General features: G+C 45.4%; 1 protein-coding gene across 3 annotated transcripts in view; it reads left to right on the forward strand.

Annotated features, from left to right (window-relative positions):
* Positions 1 to 4,444: 4,444 nt before the first annotated feature.
* The window catches only part of BAZ1B (bromodomain adjacent to zinc finger domain 1B), a 70,381-nt gene continuing 51,858 nt past the window's right edge, over positions 4,445 to 22,967 (forward strand). For all 3 annotated transcript variants that reach the window (XM_045993015.1, XM_045993016.1, XM_045993017.1), the window contains exons 1-3: positions 4,445 to 4,902; positions 14,325 to 14,441; positions 18,518 to 18,662. In XM_045993015.1, the coding sequence (XP_045848971.1) occupies positions 4,796 to 4,902; positions 14,325 to 14,441; positions 18,518 to 18,662 (369 nt within the window). In that variant the 5' untranslated portion in view covers positions 4,445 to 4,795. The remainder of the gene's footprint in view (positions 4,903 to 14,324; positions 14,442 to 18,517; positions 18,663 to 22,967) is intronic.

Raw genomic sequence — 22,967 nt, forward strand, 5'->3', positions numbered from 1 at the left:
AATATGTGTTGCAAGTGCTTTCTGGGTTCTCTGTATGTAAAATACAACTGGTAGACGGGTGTCTGTCTTTCCGGAGCTTACAGTCCGGTGCGGTAGAGAAGGGAGACAGGAGCGTGTGCCACAGCGAGGGCGGAGAAGGTAGAGGACTCTGAGGGTCCAGAGGAAAACCTGGAGGCTTTGAGATCACGGAAGATTCCAGAAGAGGTGGCTGTACTTTGACAACTGTTCTCTGGTGATGAGGAAAGACCACTCGGGGCAGGTTAGCTCGGGCTAACCTAATGGATGGAGTCCGGGAAGCACGGGGTTATGTGTAGGGAGTCACCAGGGAATTGGGTTTCTATTTTCTCCAACTTTTTGAGACTTTTCAAAGCCGCAGAGAGCTGAAGAAGATAGTTCAGTAAACTCTGTCCTTCATCTAGACTCACCAATGATTAACATTTAGCATATTTGCATCTCAATACACGTTTTTTTTTTCTTTCTTTTTTTGGGGTGGGGTGGGGTGGGTGAATTAACCTGAAAATAACTGGCTGTCATTCACTTGAGGCCGTGAGTACTTGAACCTGTACGTCCGAAGAACAAGGACGTTCCTCAACAGGACCAGAGTATCACCATCACATTCAAGAAATTTAACAGTGAGGGGCGCCTGGGTGGCTCAGTGGATTAAGCCGCTGCCTTCAGCTCAGGTCATGATCTCAGGGTCCTGGGATCGAGCCCTGCATCGGGCTCTCTGCTCGGCGGGGAGCCTGCTTCCCTTCCTCTCTCTGCCTGCTTGTGATCTCTCTCTGCCAAATAAATAAAATCTTTTTAAAAAATAATAAAAAAAATAAAGTGCACTTACATGTTTCCTTTCGGGAACTTCGCTCATTTTACCATTATAAAGATATAATTTCAATGTAGTTTAAAAAAACATTTTAAAAGAAGAGGGGCACCTGGCTGGCTTACTTGTGCATAGAGCCTACTTAAAAATGTATTAAGACAGGGGCACCTGGGTGGCTCAGTCATTAGGCACCTGCCTTCAGCTCTGGTCATGATCCCAGGATCCTGCAATTGAGCCCGTCATCGGGCTCTCTGCTCAGCAGGAAGCTTGCTTCTCCCTCTCCCACTCCCCCTGCTTGTGTTCCCTCTTTCACTGTGACTCTCTCTGTCAAAAAACTAATTAATTAATTAAGACATTTTAAAAGAAGAAAGTCATTATAGTAGTAGGTTTGGCCAGAAATAATAAAGGCCTGAAGTAGGATGTTGTGGGGATGGTAAGAAAGGGTAGTTCAAGATTTTGTGCAGGTAGAATAGACATTATCTGGTTGACTCTGCGGCTGTGGAGCTGGAGAGGTCAAGCCTGAGCCTGTGAGGTTGTGAGTGGGGCACGAAACAGAAAGGAAAACCATCCAGATAAAGCAGATGATGGAGGGAAAGAAGATGGTGAGATTGTGGGTTTGGGATGTTTTGAGTTTGAGGATCCAGCAGGACAGGGAGGAAAAGACCAGCTGGAACTGTCTGAGCAAGGGTTTGTGTCTGAATCAATGGCGGCGGGGTACGTGGCAGGGCACAGGTCCCCATGACACAGACCACAGAAACAGATCTTGCTGACTGAGCTCATGTCCTAAAACTACCCAGCGGAGATCCATGTAGAGAAACGTGCTGTGCTTCTCTAGACAGTCTTATTCTTCCAGCAAAGCACCCACAGCTGACTTGGCCGTAGAAGCTTTGGTGCAGATACCCGGAAATGACATATTTTAATCTCTGCCCCTTTGTATTAACTTGTTTAGTCCAATGTTGGGAAAGAAAACATGTTGAACAACGAATTTCGCTACAATTACCTCTGCCTTCAGCTCAGGTCATGAGCCCAGAGTCCTGGGATCGAGCCCCACATCGGGCTCTCTGCTCAGCAGGGAGCCGTTTCCCTCTCTCTCTCTGCCTGCCTCTCAGCCTACTTGTGATCTCTGCCTGTCAAATAAATAAATAAAATCTTTAAAAAAAAAAAAAAAAAAGCCTTGAGCGTTTAGTGAAAGCGGATGTGGGTTGGAACAATCGGGAAAAGGCATTAGGAAGGAAGTGTGGGATTTAGATGCCCAGAGGAGAAAAAAGTGCATTTCCGGCAGTCGGTAGGAATAAAGCTGATGAATTCTGGGAATTAGAAGGAAGTAGTCAACTTGGGCCTTGCTCAGTCAAGAGCTTGAAGACTGAACAGGAAGAGCAAACTCAGAGTTTTGTCTGCAACAGCAGTCAACAAAAATATTAGAGCAGGAAACTAATAGTTACATTAACTCAGTCTGTTCTACTTTTTTTTTTTTAATTTGTTTATTTATTATTTTTTTAAGTAAGTTTTACACCCAAGGTGGGACTTGAACTCATGACCCTGCGATCAAGAGTTGCATGCTCTACTGAGCCAGCTAGGTACCCCCGATTCTCCCATTTTAGATCTCTGCCTCACCAACACCAGGGCTGGGTTCTAGCCTACAGTGGCCCCAAGCCCTGAAATGAGTACAGTCCCTATTCTCATGTGCAATTAGAAGCTTTTTTTGAAATACAGAAATTTTCCAAAATGTGTTTCTTAATGTTTTTGGAGTCCTTACTCTGTGTATCGTCTTCTGTTAGGTACCTGGTCCTGCAGGTGTCCATCCCGTTAGTCACCTAGTCTGTGCCTCTCAAATCTGTCTCCCATGATCTTATTACATTGGGGTCCCGCTACTATGGTTTCTTCTAAGTGGTTGCTCCAAGCATCACATGCTGTGACCAGGGTGACCTCTTCCTTTACCACTCTCATCTCTTGATTCTTTTTTTTTTTTTTTAAAGATTTTATTTATTTATTTGACAGAGAGAGATCACAAGTAGACAGAGAGGCAGGCAGAGAGAGAGAGAGGGAAGCAGGCTCGCAGCCGAGCAGAGAGCCCGATGAGGGACTCGATCCCAGGACCCTGAGATCATGACCTGAGCTGAAGGCAAAGGCTTTAACCCACTGAGCCACCCAGGCGCCCTCATCTCTTGATTCTTTCCACCTCAACACCTCTGAAGTTTTTAGGTCTGTTGTCCTGAATTTACCAACTCGGCCCTGCTGCTCCTTCTGCCGAGAACATACATCTCTCATTTCTCTGCCCAGGGAAAGTGCTACTTATCTTTTCACAATCAACTCAAATGCTCTGTCTTCTGAGGTTGCTCCCAATCCTCCTAGAAGAAAAGGCTACTGAAGAAGGACGTTCTCCCATCTCTGCTAAGGGTTCAGATGAGCCTCCATAGCGATGGTGTCTGACCTGGAACTTAACACTTTACTGGGGCTTGGTGTGGGGGGGATACGTGTCACCGCAAGATGAAAAGAAAAGGAGAGAAGGGCCTGGAACTGGCATGCGCCACGGCTTTCAGGGACACCTCGAAGTCTAGCTCTGTTCAAGGACAGGCTGGAAGGTACATTCTGAGGTCAGTGATCTTTGCACCAAAGGGGAAGATTTACTAGGGAGAGAATTATGACTGTGTTTTGGGTTGTGATGGAGAGCCCAACACGTCGGGGACTACGTGGGTGTAGTCTGCTCGGAGAAACAGCTGGAATGTCCTCACTCTCCAGGCCTTCGGGGCTGACTGCCTACTGTGCACTTTGCAGAGCCGGGATCCCAGTCCTGTCCTACTTGGGCCTCTTATTTGCTCAGGGCAGGCTCTCATTTTCTCCCCTCTGAGCTTCCAGTACAGGGCCCTGTACGCTGGAGATGCCAGCAAAGGCTACCCGAATTAATGGATGTATCTTTAATAGGTACGCCCTTGAAGACATTTTTCCAAAGAAGCTTGTCTATTATCTTTTCCACCAAGCTCCTAAAAACAAGCATCATACTAATACCCAGGTCTCAACCTCACTCTCTTCCAGAAGTTAACTTTGGGGTGAGCAATGCTGAGGCTCCAGCGGTCCTTCAGCAGAACCTTCACCGAGATAAGGTCCTGGGTTTCTTCCCGCCAACCTCTCCTCCCTTCCGCCCCACCCGCGCATCCCCGGGCGTGGCCGAGCGCGGCGCCTTTAAGGAGGGGGCGGAGCACAAGTGGAAAGACAAAGCCCCTGGCCGCGCGCTCCCCCTCCCCCTCCGGCGCACCACACGGACAGTGGTGCCCGGATGTCGGTGTCGCCGTCGGTGACAGATGGCGCAGTGTCTGTATATGTTAAGGGGCTTCTGTAGCCTGACCTCTTTGAATTCCAGGCCTTTCGGTCCCCCGCTGTCCCTTATTTTCAACTCCGCCGCTGGAGGCCCTTAGGCCTCACACCAGCGCTTACATAACGTGACCTTTCACCTCTTCATACTGCCCTCTAGTGCGCTGCAACCCAACTACGCGGCCGGGAAAGGGGGCGGGACTCAAGCGCCAGAGCGGCAGCTTCCCTGAGCCAATAGACTGTGAGCGCTGATCAGCTCTCCGCCTATTGGAGCATTCGCCACCGGCGCCACAGGGGAGCAAGTTAGTGTGTGCGCTGGCCGGGCTGGGGGGAGGAGGGGAATCTCCCGCCATTTTTCAATAATTTCCTCCGGTGCAGCTGAGGAGGAGTCGTGACTGCCGAACGCGGGGACCCGTAGCGAAGGTTGGGCCGGAGGCTGCCGGGCGGCGCAGCGGTGTGCGCTGGGAGTTCCGTGTCCTCGCGTCCCGTTGCATGGCCCTCGCGCGGCCGCGCCAGCACTGAGGGAGCCGAGTTCGCGCCGCCCTCTCACCCCTCCCCTCCCCCACCCCACCCCCGGGAACCAGGCGCTCGCTCCGGGCCGCGGGGCCTAGTGCTGCGCCGCGGGCTCGCCGAGGAGCCGCCGCCTTCCGGGCCGCCGCCGCCGCCGCGATGGCGCCGCTCCTGGGCCGCAAGCCCTTCCCGCTGGTGAAGCCGCTTCCCGGCGAGGAGCCGCTCTTCACCATCGCGCACACTCAGGAGGCCTTCCGCACCCGGGAGTATCCTTTCCAGCGCGGCCGCGGGCCGCCCGCGGGGTGGGGCGGGGTGGGCCGGGGGGCTCGCCGGGGCCGGGGGGCTCGCCGGGGCCGGGCGGGCCGGGCAGCCCGCGCCCGTGGCAGCTGTCAGCGCGCCGGGCGCCGGCGGGCCTGCATCCCGAGCCGGAGCTCGAGCCCGCCGTTCCGCGGGGCTGGGGGCGCGGGCCGGCCCGGAGCCCCGCGCCCTCCATCCTTTCCCCTGGCTCCGCACTTTGTCCCCGGGCCTCGCTTTCGACCAGCGCCCCCCCTGCCCCCGGGTGGCTTTAGGCCCGAAGCACGGACGGGAGACGGCTTTCCTTTTACTGCCTTTTTTTTTTCTTTTTAAATTAAACCTTCAACTTAAGTTTTCGAAATTGTACCCACGCGGCCTCGTGATCCGGCTTGTGCAAGGTTTTTTTTGTGTGCGTTTTTACCCGGATCTCCGCGGGGGCTCTTGTGTTTTTTTTTTTCTTCCCCCTCCTCCGGAGTGGAGACTTGAGGCTGGTGATGAGCTGACAAGACCGTGAGGCGCGTCACCGAGAGCGGATTCCCAGACTTAGGGGAAGGAAAGTTGTCTCGGAGGAGCCGATGCCTGCCTTCCCCGGCTCGCCCAGGTCTGAAATGCGGACGGCCGAGGAGGCGATCGGCACGCATTTGACAAACACCGAGGCATGCTTCAAGTTTTCATGTTGCATTTCAGGAATGGGAGGCTGGTGTTTTCCAGAAGTCGCACCCTCTCTTCTGATCGCTGAAGGTTCCTTGCACGAGCTCGGTCTTTCCGTTGTATGACGTTGATTTACTTTTTTTCTTTGATGGATGCCCGATTTGAAGCTTCAGGGTAAAAAGAAGTAGATTCCCGAATCACGCTTTCCTTAGGCAAAGCTTCAAGGCTGAAGGCCACTGTATTACGGAGTTTCATCAGCCCTTTTCTTGGGAAGCACTGGGTTTTTTAGTTTCTCTCTGCTTCCTTGCCCTCCGTATGGGAGGAGGTGCCCATGCGAGCGATGTCATTTGATTTCATGTCTCTTTGATCCTCTCTTTAATGCAGTCTTGTACAAGACAACCTCATTCTTGTTCCAGTGCGGTTTGTGGAGTTGGATGTTTACGTACAAAAGGACCCGGAAAGTGGGCCCATGGAAGCCGTAGGAAGGCTCTTGGAGAAAGACAGCTGGATAGCATCTTGTAGCTGAAATGGATCTCGGGGATGGTCAGGTTCTCCTGCCTCGTTTGCCAGGTGGGCCCAGAGGGTTGAGGTTGACTTGTTAAAGGTCAGACACTGAAACGATGAACGTCAGGGGTAGGATGCAGTGCTTTTTCTACCTTATCCCTGTAAGTAGATCCAGAAAAGAAGGCAACTTGCGCGTCCATTTGTGGTGTGAGGTGAGGTGCCTTTCAGGGAGGGGTTCAGGTGGTAATCCGGTTCTTTTTCTTGTCCTGTTAGGACTTTCAGAAAGCTTTGGAGAAGTACTCCAGCTCCGCTGAGCACAGCATTATTCTAATGGTGTCCTACTTTTTTATTTTTATTTTTGTTTATTTTTTAATTTTTTTAATTTTATTTTTTTAAAAGATTTTATTTATTTATTTGACAGAGAGAGATTACAAGTAGGCAGAGAGGCAGGCAGAGAGAAGAAGGGAAGCGGGCTCCCTGCTGAGCAGAGAGCCCGATGCTGCGGGGCTCGATCCCAGGACCTGGGATCATGACCTGAGCTGAAGGCAGAGGCCTCAACCCACTGAGCCACCCAGGCACCCCTATTTTTTTTTTTTAAAGGTTTTATTTATTTAGTTGGCAGAGAGAGACACAGCGAGAGAGGGAACACTAGCAGGGGGAGTGGGAGAGGGAGAAGCAGGCTTCCCACGGAGCAGGGAGCGGATGCAGGGCTCGATCCCAGGACGCTGGGATCAGGACCTGAGCCAAAGGCAGACGCTTAATGACGAGCCACCCAGGCGCCCCTTATTTTTATTTTTTGAAATATTTAAAAACATCAGTGGGGTAAAAAAAATTACTGTAGGAATCTGCCATATCCTTTTAAAACATTATTTAAATATCATTTTTTGAACACTTGATGGGTACTCACTGATATTATCAGATGTTTGTTTTTCATGTCTGGTTTTAGTGTAGCCTACGAAACATGCAGTAAAGACAAGTTCCAAGTCTGATAGGGATTGAGCCATGTAAAAAATGGTTATAGATGGTTAATTTAGAACTGGCAGCCCTGGCCTTTTTGTATCATTTACTGAAATCATTGAAATGTATTCCTGTATTGGAGGAGATTCTGTTAACAATGACAGTAGAAATGGAAACCTGAAACTTCTTTTAAGTGTTAGGTATTTAAAAAAAATTCTTCATTAAAAAAATCTCCTCTGCTGGTATTTAGAACCCTTTTTAACAAAGGAGTTCTTAAATTGCGTTGCATAGCAAGGGGGAAATTGCTTCCTTGGGAATTTCTACAAGTGCGAGCACTTCAAGGATGGTTTTAAACAATTGTACTGTGTGGTTCGCAGGTTGTTATATTTATTAGGCTCTTAGTGATTTCATAGAGAACAAGTATGTGGTTGGTTAACAGCTGCATTTGAAGTATGTTCTTTCTGCCCCCTTTTTTTTTTAAGATTTTTATTTATTTATTTGACAGAGAGAGATCACAAGTAGGCAGAGAGGCAGGCAGAGAGAGAGGAGGAAGCAGGCTCCCTGTGGAGCAGAGAGCCCGATGTGGGGCTCGATCCCAGGACCCTGAGATCATGACCTGAGCCGAAGGCAGCGGCTTAATCCACTGAGCCACCCAGGCGACCCCCTGCTTCTTAATTTATATTTACAATTCTGTTTTTAAAAGAATTTGATACTTCCATTTTCTCCTAACACTTACTTTGGATTGCATGTATTTTATGCAATAGCAAATCCGTGAGATGTTTTATTAACTTAACGCTGTGAGTGTTGGTATGTTCTTTGAAGGCATTATGGTACCTCATTAAACTTCCAGTGGTAGCTGGGAATGATGCACATTTAATGACTGAGTTTTATACATTGATGATTTTGTTTATTGTATTACAGCTTTGAATCTATGGTACTAAAGTTGTTTCCTGGGTTAGTCCTAAGGCAAAACACTCGGTCTTCCTTGGAGAGATTAACTTTATCAGAAGCATTCTTTTTTTTTTTTTTTTTAAATAAAGATTTTATTTATTTATTTGACAGAGAGATCACAAGTAGGCAGAGAGGCAGGCAGAGAGAGAGAGAGAGAGAGAGAGGGAAGCAGGCTCCCCGCTGAGCAGAAAGCCTGATGTGGGGCTGGACCCCGAGACCGTGACCCGAGTGGAAGGCAGCGGCCTAACCCACTGAGCCACCCAGGCGCCCCTATCAGAATCATTCTTGATGAGATTATCTGACAAGAGGATAATCACAGTGGCTAAGTCAAGATGGGTTTCGAGGAGGAATGGAAGCTACACGCAGCCTGCTGTAGGCTGATTTTTTGTTGTATTGCTTTAACTGTCCTCCTCGGTAAAGCTTAGAAACAACTGCTTCGTGATCTTTGTAGCCTCAATATATGAGAGCTTTTAAAAGGTGTGATGAGGAGGGGTTTTAAGAACACAGTTAATCTGGCAGTAGGCAAGAGCGAGTAGAGCATGTTTTAAGAGTATGAGTTAAATTGTAGTTGCAAGCCAGGATTTTTTACTGGACGTTGGAATAGTGAGTTTGTATGTTGATTTTTATAATTTAATTTCTTTAAAGTTACACCAAATGAGAGTTGCTTTTCACTTGATGAAGATGTCTTTGTTCCAAAGACAAAATAAAAAGCGGATTTTGAGTTGGTGCTTTGTCATTTCACATGGAACTCTGAGGGTTGTAGTTATACTTGTTTAACCTCCATACTTTACTGGGCCACTTCCTTTCAGGCTATCAAGTACTTTATTGAAAGAAACAGTCCTTACAAGGCTAAAGAGAACAAAGCAGCAGCATATTGTGGTAAGGAGGGAGCTCTTGAAATCACGAAAAAGTAGATGCATAATGAGATATATAGGATTCGAGAATATCTTGTCATTTATAACTTACACAACCTTTGGAGAATTGCTTTGACCTTTTGTCTGCAATTATATGTACAACAGTGGCTGGGACATGAAAACCTCAATTGGTATTTGCTCTGAGTTGTTATTTGAGAGTAAGTGACTTATTTTGGTAACCTAAAATCTTGAAATAGGATTTAGAGGCAGCTGACCGAATATCCTTGTAATGGGCTTTTTTTCTCTTGATTTTGACACTTTTTCGTTCTTTCTCCGGTAATAACCAGAACAGAGTTGCATAAACTTAAAAATACCCAGGGTTGAGGTTGTAGAAATTCTAGTTTTGAACTTTTGAGATTAATCTTAGATGATTAGTCAATTAAAATTTTTATTGTCAGAGGGCATTCATTCATTCCTAGATGTAAACCTTATCAGGTAGATAGTGCTGTCCAATAGAAACATAATGTGCCAAATAAAGAAATAAAATTAAGAAAAAAAAGGGGGACGCCTGGGTGGCCCTGTTGATTAAATGTTTGCCTTTAGCACAGTCCTGATGGGTCCTGGGATCGAGGCCTGCATCACGCTCTTTGCTTGGCAGAGAGGCTGCTGCTCCCTCTGCTTGTGCATGCACGCTCTCCCTCTGAAAAATAAATAAATAAAACCTTAAAAAAGGAGGGGCACCTGGGTGGCTCAGTGGGTTAAAGCCTCTGCCTTCAGCCCAGGTCTTGATCCCAGGGCCCTGGGATCAAGCCCTGCACTGGGCTCTCTGCTCAGCAGGGAGCCTGCTTCCCTTCCTCTCTCTCTGCCTGCCTCTCTGCCTATTTGTGATCTCTGTCAAATAAATAAATAAAACCTTAAAAAAAAAGAGGAAATCTTAAAAAAAAAAAAAAAAGGAAAAACAATGTGAGCCATGTGGGATTAAAGGTTTTCTAGCGGCCACATGTGGAAAAAAAGGTGAAAAAGAGGAAAGACATACTTTTCTTATTCCAGGACCCAGGCTGAAGGAGCAGTCCTTGTCTCTACTGTGCTTTTCTAGTTAGGATGGCTTTTCCAGCGTCTTGGTGGTGGCACCTATCCTGTCTGTCGACGTCTGTTCACCCAAGCAAGTCATGTGGCCAAGCCTAGCATCAGTGGGGGGGAGGTGGGGGGGTGGGGGATGGGCGCTACTCCTGTCTGAGACCTCAAACCACAGGGCAGAGGATGAAGTAGAATCCTTTTCTGGAACAGAGGTGACTGTATGGAAAGAAGAATACAATCTACCATATTTCAGGGTTCAGGGAATGTTTCCTGGGGCAAGTTTACTTCTAAGTTGAGATCTACAGTATAGGCAGAATGTAGTTAGATGAAGAGTTTGTGAATCTGAAGGTTCTTTTTTTTTTTTTTTAAAGATTTTATTTATTTATTTGACAGAGAGAGAGAGATCACAAGTAGGTAGAGAGGCAGGCAGAGAGAGAGGAGGAAGCAGGCTCCCTGCGGAGCAGAGAGCCCGATGCGGGGCTCCATCCCAGGACCCTGAGATCATGACCTGAGCCGAAGGCAGCGGCCTAATCCACTGAGCCACCCAGGCGCCCCGAAGGTTCTTGAATTTTAACACTTGGAAGAGGTTTTCTCTAGCTGGAGTGAAAAAGTGGGAATGGAGATAGAGCTGCCCAGTGGGGCTGGACATAGATCCTTGGCAGACAGGTTGAGGAATTTGGTCTTTGTCTGAAGTTTATGGGAAGCGGTTTATAAATCCGAGCAGGGTAGAAGCCGAGTCTTAGGAAGCTGTCTGTGGCTGCTGTGTTGAGAATGGATCTGCGGCCTGAAGACAAGTGGCGGCGAAGCTGTGCAGTCAGCCAGGCCACAGGTCTGGAGGTCTGCACAAATTTACTACCCCTTGAGGAGTATAATAGATTTCAGAAATAAGTTAGGTAGATTTGGTAGGATTTGGTGATTGGGGAGGAATCAAGGATAATGTCGTGGTTGTCATTTGGTTAGTGGATCATTCTCAGATAACAAGAATGCTGGAAGAGGGGCTAGTCGTTTTTTCCTTTTAGTTTTGCCTGGGAATGGGTGGGGAGGGTAGGAAGTGAGTGTTTAGCTTGGAAGTTCTTCTGCTGAGTTACTGTGCATATACCCAAATGGCGGTGTCTGTATTGCTGGTGTATTGTAGGGGTCTGGAGTTCAGAGAGGAGACTGGGCTGGTGATAGAAATTCCTGGCAGTAGTTGAAGTGACGGGAATGGATGCAGTCAGTCTCCGAGAATGAGAATGTTCTTCTGATAGTGAATTTTCAAAGGAGGGTGAGAAAGATACGTCTCAGAGTAGGAGGCTCTTTTATTGTTTGCAAAAGCGTAATCAGTAAAAAGTATTTGGTATTTAAGGGGCGCCTGAGTGGCTCAGTGGGTTAAATAAAAGCCTCTGCCTTCAGCTCAGGTCATGGTCTCAGGGTCCTGGGATTGAGCCCCACATCAGAGAGCCTGCTTCCTCTCTCTCTCTCTCTCTCTCTGCCTGTGTCTCTGCCTACTTGTGATCTCTGTCTGTTAAATAAGTAAATAAATAAAATCTTTAAAAAAGGGACGCCTGGGGGGCTCAGTTGGTTAAGCAGCTGCCTTCAGCTGGGGTGATGATCCCAGTTTCCTGGGATCCAGTCCCACTTCGGGCTCCTTACTCGGCAGGGAGCCTGCTTCTCCTTCTGCCTGCCACTGTCTGCCTGTGCTCACTTTTTCTGACAAATAAATAAAATCTTTAAAAATATCTTTAAAAAAATTTAGTATTGAAATACGTATTTGAGGAAAAAAAGCTCCCCTTTTTTTCTTAAAAGAGTAAAAATCATGGAACTTGCTCAACAAAATCTTGATTGGTGAAGTGATTTTCAGTCCTGTGGGTGCCCGAGGCTTGCCTCCCGTGTGAATATATTTGCATTTCAGGGGCTGGCGGGCAAATGAGATTTTAAAGTAAGAAGAACTGGGTTTAAAAACAAATAGGATTGAGAAGAAGGATGTTTGGGTGAGAAGCATAAAAGACCAGAGGAGGATTACCAGTGAGGCCAATTAAAATGTTTAAAAATGTTTTGGCTAGCTGAGAAGTGAGGTTTCGAAGCTGAATTTGAATAATGGCTCTGTTGTGGAAGAGGAAGGACTGAACTGAGCAGTCAGTGCGTGGTTGCACTTAGGGACTGAAGAACTGAGGATGATTCCTTGCTTTCTGACTCGGACACGAGGGCCTTTCAGTGGGAATCACTGTTACCGAGCAAGCTTAGGAGAGAGGGAAGGGGTAATGAGAAAAGGTTGGATTGGAGGTGTCATTGAGGCATCCGGGTGATACCATGTAGCTGGCCCTGTTGGTCTAGATCAAAGGAGGGTGACTGGGCACATTATTCCTGCCTTTAAAAATTACAGCTAATAACAAAAGCTAAAATTCTTTCTTTAGGACATGTTTGTCTCACATTCTCTCTGATTACCCAGTGAATTTCTTCAGTGTAAGTAAATACTGCGTTCGTGTTATCAGACGTTTTGAATGGTTAAGTCTGCTTAATGTTTCTTTTTGTTCTTATTTTATCTCCCCTTCCGCAGTGGAGATAGACAAAATCAGAAAACAGACTTATCTTGTTGATCAGTTATGATAGTGTAGCTTTGGAAGGCAAACTGTTTTCCTGCCTGTAAGTTTTTACAAATTTTCAATGAGATTGAATTTACGTACTATTTTTTTTTTTTTTAAAGATTTTATTTATTCATTTGGCAGACAGAGATCACAAGTAGGCAGAGAGGCAGGCAGAGAGAGAGGAGGAAGCAGGCTCCCTTCCGAGCAGAGAGCCGGATGCGGGGCTCGATCCCAGGACCCTGAGATCATGACCTGAGCGAAGGCAGAGGCTTAACCCACTGAGCCCCCCAGGTGCCCCGAATTTACGTACTATTATATGGATGCTTGCCTCCTGGCTTTTGGTGGTACTGCTCTTTCGTTCAGTCATTTAAATATTAGCACCCCGCCCCCCCAGGAAAATAGACTTACTGTTTTGTTTTTGGCAGACCCAGAGGAAGGTACAGTAAGGGAAGGTGCTATACTCTTGGCTAAAGCTACTGTTTCTGGATTACTTCTGGATTTTTCCCTGTTACCTGTCTTTTCACTGATCATTAACCCTGGAAAACAAAGAATCTCCATATATAAACAATGAATTACTTGTTTAGTTGTAAGGTAATATTGTAGACGGGCTGTTTAAATACATTTATGTCAACTACTATAAAAAGCGTCCCTTGGAAAGTACGGAGATTGGCAGCTAATTCTGTAGTTGTGGTATCAGTTTATTTTCTTGGTAGCGTCTGTTGCTGTGCCTAATTAGTTAGTTGTCGTTTGAATTTGAATGTGGCTGGTTGATAGTGAATTCTAGTCCGGATGGGTGTGGAAAGTTACCATTTATGTGGCACTAACTAAAGGCAGATCTCTTTATCTGCCTTACAAAGACTGAACAACGTAGAAATGATTTGTGAGTGTAGTATTATTGGAGACAACGTAAAGACTGGGTAAATATGGTATCAAAATTATTTTTAAGGCTTTATGGAATTGAATTTTTAAACTCTGAGGACCAGGTGCCTGGGTGGCTCAGTTGGTTAAGCGACTGCCTTCAGCTCAGGTCCTGATCCTGGAGTCCCGGGATCTGATCGATTCTGGCATCCTGCTCCCTGCTCAGCGGGGAGTCTGCTTCTTCCGATGACCTCTCTCCTCTCATTCTCTCTCTCCCTCTCAAATAAATAAATAAGTAAATCTTTAAAAAAAACAAAACACTAACTCTGAGGACCAACCAACAGGTGATTCTGAGGTAGACTGGATGGCTTCTAGTAAATGGATCTGTAGTGTATGCACAGAATTATTCCAAACTGCCTGGGAGACGGGGGCAGCCCTCTCGTCTTTCCATGGAGCAGACTCTTAAGCTTGCTGACCATCTCAGTTGTGTAACAATTCCACATACCTTAAATTCTTACTCCTTACGACTTGTGTTTAATTTACCTTTATATTATAAATTTTCAGTGCTGTGGGAGTCTTCTTAAGATGAAATAGGTGAAGTGAAGAAATCACATTTATAACAAAATACTAATTTTTAGAATTTATTTTTAAGTAATTTCTCCATCTGGTGTGGGGCTCGAACCAGCAATCCCAGGGTTAGGAGTCGCGTGCCCCGCCGACTGAGCCATCCGGGTGCCCCTAAAATACTAGTATTTTATTTGTAAAACAAAACCGTGACAAACCATTTTAGTCATTCTTTAGCTTTAATCGTTTTACTAGGATTTGCCCCTTGAAAACTCTAATTTCAATTTTAGCTTTTTATGCTGTACGTTATAGAAAGGATGCTGTAGTTTCTTCTTTATGTTATAAAGTATTTTATGGATGCGGATAAGTTGTCTCTGTTGCTTGAATATCATTTTCCTGAGCCACCGCTAACAGAGAGTATGAGGCCCGGCTGGAAAGGTACAGTGAGCGCATTTGGACGTGTAAGAGCACCGGAAGCAGTCAGCTAACACACAAGGAGGCCTGGGAGGAGGAACAGGAAGTTGCTGAACTGTAAGTAATGGAAGCATTGCCCTTCTAGCACCATCTTCATATTACTAGGAAGGGGGGAGTATCGACAGTAAAAGTATATTTAAAATTATGGGCGTACACTGGACTATATTACACAAGTATAATGTGTTGGTGTCTTAGTGCCCTTTGCCTAGCGGCATTTTGCTGGTAACAAAGTACACGGAATATATAGTTGTGTACACTCACTTAGCTGTTGACCAGGCTCTTGCGTGTTCTTGCTCTATTCTTTTACCTTGAAAATACTCTGGAAATGTAGTTTTTGTTTTGCTTTGTTTTTTTTTTTTTTTTAAGAGAGCGAGCACATGCGTGAGGGGTACGGAGGGGCAGAGGAAGAAGGAGAGAATCTTAAGCAGGCTACATGCTTTGCACGGAGCCCAGTGTGCGGCTGGCGGGGGCCGGATCTCACAACCCTGAGATCGGGACCTGAGCCGAAATCAAGAGTCACGCACTTAACCCGCTGAGCCACCCAGGCACCCCTGGAAATGTGGTTCTGAGCAAAGGAAGTTGATAATAATCTAGAAGTAATACAGAGACAGCAAATTAGAAAGATTTCTTTATTTGTGGTCATTTGAAATTTAGGACAGTCTTTCAGTAGCTATCAAAAATACATGGTTGGAAGACAGTTTATCTAAATGGGTTAAGCCTCTGCCTTCGACTCAGGTCATGATCCCCGGGGTCCTGGGATCCAGCCCGGCATCTGGCTCTTTGCTCGGCGGGGAGCCTGCTTCCCCCTCTCTCCCTGCCTCTCTGCCTACTTGTTATCTCTCTCTCTGTCAAAGAAATAAATAAAATCTTTAAAAAAAAAATCCTGTCTGTGTTCAGAGTACCTACTCATCTGGGTGTTCCCTTAAAGAAAACAATTTTGGGCAGTAGGAGCATGCAAAAGATACATGAAACCAGGGGTGATAATAAAACACAACTCTTAGGAACTGGGAAGAGAAGCTTTTTCTGTAGCTTTTTCATTGACTTCTCTTGAGAGCAGATAAACAGAGCATAGGGTTGAGTGATCTGATACTTTTCTGCCCTTCTGCTGGTGCGAAGGCCTGAGGTTCAGTTGAGACCTGGTTCTCGTAATGGCTTTGTAACTGACTAGTAATTGTTGAGTCTGTTAACCTGGTGTTTGTTCCTTCTTTGCTTGTTCACTTACATTGTTCCATTTGGATTAGTGTAAAATTTATGTATGTATTTTGTTTTGTACATTAGACCAGGGGTTAGCCTGCCTTATCTGTAAAGTGCCAGTTAGTAAATATTTTAGGGTCTGTGGGCCGCATGATTTCTGTCTCAGCTGTTCATCTCTGACATAGTACATTGAAAACAGCCATAGGTAAAATGTAAATGAATGTGAATGGCTGTAAATAGAAGAGAATTTTATGTACAAAAACTAGTGGGTAGCTGAATTTGGTCCATGGGCTGTTGCCGGCCCTCATAGTAGCTTGTAGACTTCTTGAGGGCAGGTCTCATGTTTGGCTTATTCTGGAATTGGTGGGTGTTTAGGCACTATCCTCTGCACTATGTAAGCATTTACTGTTTGCTCTTTGCAAATAGAGATAATGCTGCCTTTTCTGGGTGTCTTTCTGAGACAAAAAGATGTGTGTGTGAAAATTCATTGTAAATAAAAAGATGGTGACCAGTGACCTACGATAAAGAAGGGTACTAAAGAGCAAGTCAGTGATTGTTACTTGTAATACGATTGTGTACCGGAAAAATCCAAAGCGAATCAAGTGAAACACTGTTAAGAATAAGTAAGAGCATTCAGTTTCAAAATGTTAATAATGTAGGCTCTCCTACATACAGACAAACGATGGGAATTTAGAGGCTAGGGACTAACCTGGAGTTGTTAGGGAAAACTTCATGGGGCTGCCTTTTTTTTTTTTAAGATTTTATTTATTTGACAGAGAAAGAGATAGCGAGAGCAGGAACACAAGCAGGGGTAATGGGAGAGGGAGAAGCAGGCCTCCCGCAGAGCAGAGAGCCCGATGTGGGGCTCAATCCAGGTCCCTGGGATTATGACCTGAGCCAAAGGCAGATGCTTAACCACTGAGCTGCCCAGGCGCCCCTTCATGGGGCTTCTTGAGGAAGGTGAACTTGACAGGATAGTTTGTACCAAATTATAGAAGACAGGATGAGGTGGCTCAGTGGTTTGGGCTGCTGCCTTCGGCTCGGGTCATGGTCTCAGGGTCCTGGGATCGAGTCCCACGTCGGGCTCTCTGCTCGGCGGGGAGCCTGCTTCCCTCTCACTCTCTCTGTCTGCCTCTCTGCCTACTTGTGATCTCTCTCTGTCAAATAAATAAATAAAAAAAAAATCTTTAAAAAAAAAAAAAAAAATAAAAATAATTTAGTGAATAGTAGGACAACAGTAATTTTTGAACAGGAGAGAAATACAAGATTGGAGTAAGGCTTTGAGATTAATCTAGAAGCAGTGTATAGGGTGAGTTAGAGAGGGACGAGCAGATGGAAGCTGATGTAGGCTTCCGGAGGATCTATCCAAATAGAGAGTCATGGCATTATTGGGAATAGAACTAATAAGATGGCTTCTCTAATTGTTCTTGAAAAGAGGGTGTTTAGCCCTAACTTTGGAAAAGCTCTACTAACTTTGTACTTGAAAAGTCATAAAACACATTAGCATATTAAAGGTTTTCAGAAGACTTCCAGTAAAGAAACTGTAGCTTGGTGTAACCTTGTGGGTTTCAAACTTACTTGACCTTAGAAGTCATTACAGCGGAGGGAAGTTCTAAACACGTTTGGGGCATGTTTTAGGTGATTTGATAGTGAACAGAATATAGGGTGTGATGGGAGGGATTACTGAAAAAGTATAGTTTTACAGTTTTTATTCAAAGTAGAAATCACGTTTTTTCCATGCGTACTTTTTATAAGAATGTAAGCAATACAGGGACTCCTGGGTGGCTCAGCCGAAGCAGCTGCCTTCGGCTCATGTCATGATCCCAGAGTCCTGGGATCAGAGTCCCACATTGGGCTCCTTGCTCAGCAGGGAGCCTGCTTCTCTCTCTCCCCGTGCTCTCGCTGTCAAATAAATAAATAAATAAAATGTTAAAAAAAAAAAAAAAGAATGTGAGCAATACAGAGTTGATACAAAGATCTGAACATCACTGTCCAGCCTCACGGCCCAGAAGTAACTGTGGATAGTGACCTTTGAATCCTGGTGACTGGGAGGCTTGATGCAGAGCGGGCTTTTATAGGGGTCAGGAAAGGCCTCATGGAGTTAGGGAAATCTGAGGGCATCTTGGGGCGGTGATTAAGCTGGGAGGGAGAATGGTAGGGAGAGGACAAAGGTAACAGCCTTAACAAAGGCAAAAGAGACTTTTGCAGATAACTCCATAGGTGAATTGTAAGGCAGTGTGATCAGAGATTTTAAGGCTCGCTGTCAGTTGGAGGAACATTTGTGGGTATAAACAGCACAGGATGACTGAGTATTAGGGTGTAAGTCTGATGGGCGGTCTGCGGTGCCTGAGTGCCACTTCGCGCTCCTCATTTGTTCCTGTTGGGTATGTTGGTTACAATTCTTCTTTTAGTTCGTTAAGTGAAGTAGTACTTCATTGTGTTACTTTTGCAAGGGCTTTGGGCTCAAGTTATGGTTCCAGCATGTTAACCCTTCCTGATTTATTTCCCTTACTCATAAAGTGGAAATTCTCAATACCTCACAAGGTATTGTGAGACCTTTTAATGAATGTGAATACATAGGAAAAAATTTATTGACTGAGACTTAACACAAATAGCATCAAGATTTGGGCTTCTAGCAAAAAAAAGGGGGGTAAGGATACGAGTAAATAATTCACACCTAAAAAGGGAAATCTCCTATACAGACAAATGGGAAATGTTCAGCCTTACAGATGTGCCTATTAATTTTCTTTCCAGATGAGAAAAGTAACCTGGATAGGCCCACCTGACGGAGCGTCTTAGCAGTTCCTCCTAGTCCTGTGCGCTACAAGTCTTTGAAGCTTTGTATTCCCCAGTGCCTGCTTATGTTTGCACTAACTTGAATTATTTCTCTTGATAGGTTTTTCTGCATTTTCTTGGTAACTAATGACATGTTTGTTTAGTTTGAAGGAGGAGTTCCCGGCCTGGTACGAGAAGCTGGTTCTGGAAATGGTTCACCATAACACAGCCTCTTTGGAGAAATTAGTCGATACTGCTTGGTTGGAGATCATGACAAAATACGCTGTGGGAGAAGAGTGTGACTTTGAGGTACGCCCATGGCTTGGGTGCGATTTGACTCACTAACCGTGCGTTAAGATTAGAGCTTCCAATATAGATCGCAGAGTGTGGTTCTGTTTGTAAAACTCTTATATTTGAAGTCTGCTTTACTTAGTATCACGTATTGCAAGGAACTCTTAGGAACTATAGTGTAGGAACGATAACAAATTTTGGAACTGTATTCATTGTTGGGAGTGTTTAGATTATGTTAGTATTATGGTAATTGTTGGGGCACCTGGGTGGCTGGCTCATTTAGTTAAGCGTCTGCCTTTGGCTCAGGTCATGATCTTGGCCAAGGTCCTGGGATTGGGCCCCAAGTCCACCTCCCTGCTTAGTGTGGAGTCTACTTGTCCCTCTCCCTTTGCCCCTCTGCCCGCGCCTCCCCCCCCCAGCTTGTGCGCTCTCTCTCTGCTCACATGTTCTCTCTCTCTCTATCTCTCAAATAAATAAAATCTTAAAAAAAAAAACAGTAATTGTTATACTTCCCATGTATCCTTGTTTTCCCTGTTTTATCCCTTTTTGATAACTGCTATCTTGGCTTTTTTTGGTTGTAATTTTTTCTTACTTTGTTACAAAGACTTTCAGGTAATGTTTAATCCAAATCTATGGTACCAACAAGCAAAGCATGTCACTTCACTACAGTAGAGAGTGAGTTGACTTTTTTCTTTGTTTCTTTTTTTTTTTTTTAACTAAATTTGTTTTGTAATTTTCTAGTCCAGATAGCATAAGGGTAACGATGACTAAAGTGAAAACCTAACACTAAAGAAATCCCTATATAATCCTTTGAAAGCTTAGAGCAAGATTCAGTACGAAGGGGACTAACATTTGTTAAATATTTGTATGTGTTGGATATTGGGCTGATTGCTTTGCCATAGTTTCTTGCACAATGTGCACAAAAAATGTGGGGTGGTAAACAAGCTCACCTATTTATCTACTTTTTAAATTTATTTTTCTTTTTTTATTTAAATTCAGTTTAATGAACGTACAGTGTACCCTTAGTTTCAGAGGTACTTGTGATTCACCAGTTGCATAGAGCACACAGTGCTCATTCTGTCACATGCCCTCCTCAGTGCCCGTCACTCAGTTACCCCATCCTTCCACCCACCGCCCCTCCAGCAACCCTCACTTTGTTTCCTGTAGTTCAGAGCCTCTGATGGTTTGTCTCCCTCTCTGATTTTGTCTGATTTTATTTTTCCTTCCCTTCCCCCATGTTCATCTGTTTCGTTTCTTAAATTCCACGTGAGTGAAATCATAGGATATTTATCTTTCTCTGACTTAATTTCACTTAATCCTCTAGTTCCAGCCATGTCATTGCAAATGGCAAGATTTCATTCTTTTTTGATGGCTGAGTAATATACTCCATTGTGTGTGTGTGTGTGTGTATACACACCACATCTTTATTCATCTGTCGATGGACATCTCAGCTCTTTCCATACTTTGGCCGTTGTGGACGTTGCTGCTGTAAATGCTGGGTGCGTGTTGCATGGCAGGCCCGCATATTTAAATGGCTTGTTCAGGTCAGGCTCCTGGCTGGCTCAGTGACTCTTCATCTTACGGCCATGAGTTTAAGCCCCATGTTGGGTGTAGAAATCAATAAAAAAAAAAAAACCCCAAAAAAACAAAAACTTAAAGTATCTTGTTCAGATTGATTTTTTTCTTTTTTTTTTTTTTTAAAGATTTTATATGTCAGAGAGCGCGAGCCAGCACATATGGGGGAGTGGCAGGCAGAGGGAGAAGCAGGTTTTCCGCTGAGCGGGGAGCCCGATGCGGGACCAGATCCCTGGACCCTAGGATCATGACCTGAGCTGAAGGCAGCCCCTCAACCAGACTGTCACGCAGGCGTCACCGGGGTGACAGGTTTTAGTTAAGAAGGGTCTCCGCTGTGTGACGGAGTAGCCGACCAGCAGTGTCAAGTCCTTCTCAGACTTGAGCCTCAATGACATCACTCGGAGGACTCCTGAAGGTACATCCTTGGGCACTGTTCCCTGGCAGTTTGGTTCAGAAGGTCAGAGGTAGGGCCCAAACGAATGCAGTTCTGACCAGCTGCAGGGTGTGATGACGACACTCTGGGGACGTGCTTTGAGTAGTCTTGGCTTGAGCAGTGAAGACCTTTAATTGCCTCACATAGCAAGTCTTAGGGGCAGGTGGTACCAAGTTTGGGATAGAGGCTGGGTAGCATTGTCAAGGACCTGTACTTCTTGTCTTTCTGCTCTGCTCTGTTCAGGGTGTTGAGTTGTGTCCTTAGCTTTGTTGCCTCTCGGTTGTGAACTTGCGACTATGTTCAGAGTGAGAAAGTGCCGACCTGGGCGTCATAAGAAAACTTCACCAGAAGCACGCACTCAACCCTCACCCTTACTGTGGCGGGTTATTGGCTAGACTGTGTCTGTGTAGCCGTCCCGAGCTGCACGGGGGCCGGGAAAGTGAATATCGCCTTTTCTTTTTTCTTTGAGATTTTACTTATTTGCGCGAGGGCACAAGAGAGAGCATGAGCTGTAGGGAGGGACTGAGGGAGAGGGGAAAGCAGGCTCCTTGCCAAGCAGGGACTGTGATATGGGCTCGATCCCAGGACCCCGAAATCATGACCTGAGCTGAAGGCAGACGCTTAACTGACTGAGCCACCCAGGCCTCCCCCTGATTTTTTTTAAAAGCCTCAGAAAAAGGAAACCTGGCAAGAGAAAGGAAGGAGGGGAATGGCTTAGTAGCTTGACCGTAGCCAGTAATTAGGTGTTGGGACAAGGATTCAAACTTTTGTCTGCTTGTGTGGTTCCAAAGTTCTTGTGCTTTTCCCTGATTTACTTTGACTCTGGAGCTCCCAGCTAGTTCTTTTTCTGTTTGTCGTGTCTGTGGGTTTTAATCACACACTTTACATGAGTCAGAGTCCTGGCAGGAAACAGATGGCGTATTCAAATGGTGGAATTGGATTGAATGGAATAAAGGGACTGTGGACGACAGACAACAGTGTGATCTCGGTTAAGGAAGACTGTCAAGGACAGGTTACCAGCAGTAGAGAGACTACCACTTCTAAGCCCCAAAGAAACAAGGGAGCAAGTGGGTACTGGAACTGGAAGAGAGTGTGTAGCGGGAGAAGAGGACTTTGCTAGTAAGATGGAAGCAGTTTTCTAGGGAGACAGTCAAGGGAATAAATACCCCAGCATCACTTTTCCTCTGCCATCCATCTGATTTTCTGCTCTTGCTTTCTATGGGTTGAACTCACCAAAACCTAGACGGTAAGGGAGCCCTTTGGTGTTAGAATTTTTGAGATGCTGCCTACGGTAGGAGTTAGGAGAAATACATAGTGCTAAACAACCAGACAACTGTTTTTTAGAAAAAATAGTCCTCGAAGTGTTGACCTTGGATTCTACCTTAAGAGATAAGACAAAGAAGAGCAAATCAAATCAAAGAAAACAGAAGGAGAAAGGATTTAGTAAAGATCAAAGTAGAAATTAGTAAAATAGAAAACAGAAAAATCAGTGATACCAGAAGCTGCTAATTCAATAAAATTAATAAACCTCCAACCAAACTTCCAGGAAAAAAGAGGAGACACAAATTAACCACCATGAAGAATTAGGTGATACCTACAGTCTACAGATGTTGACAGGGTAATAAGGGAATATTATGAACTTTTTTTTTTTTTAAAGAGAGGCTTTTTTTTTTTTTTTAAGATTTTATTTATTTATTTGACAGAGAGAGATCACAAGTAGGCAGAGAGGCAGGCAGAGAGAGAATGAGAGGGAAGCAGGCTCCTCGTGGAGCAGAGAGCCCGATGCGGGACTCGATCCCAGGACCCCGAGATCATGACCTGAGCCGAAGGCAGCGGCTTAAACCACTGAGCCACCCAGGCGCCCTATTATGAACATTTTTGACACCAATAAATTTGACAACTAAAATGGACAAATCCCTTGAAAGATACAAGCTACCAAAACCCATTCAATAACAAATAATACAAACCTTAACAGTCCATAATATATCTATTAAAGAAATTGAACTTGTGATTAAAATTATTTTGACGAGGGGTGCCTGGGTGGCTCAGTGGGTTAAAGCCTCTGTCTTCGGCTCAGGTCATGATCCCGGGGTTCTGGGATCGAGCCCCACATCAGGCTTTTCTGCTCAGCAGGGAGCCTGTTTCCTCCCTCTCTCTCTTTGCCTACTTGTGATCTCTGTCTGTCAAATAAATAAATAAATAAATAAATAAATAAAATCTTAGGGGCGCCTGGGTGGCTCAGTGGATTAAGCTGCTGCCTTTGGCTCAGGTTATGATCTCAGGGTCCTGGGATCGAGCCCCGCGTCGGGCTCTCT

This window comes from Meles meles, chromosome 21 (genome assembly GCF_922984935.1).
Source record: "Meles meles chromosome 21, mMelMel3.1 paternal haplotype, whole genome shotgun sequence".
NCBI lineage: Eukaryota > Metazoa > Chordata > Mammalia > Carnivora > Mustelidae > Meles > Meles meles.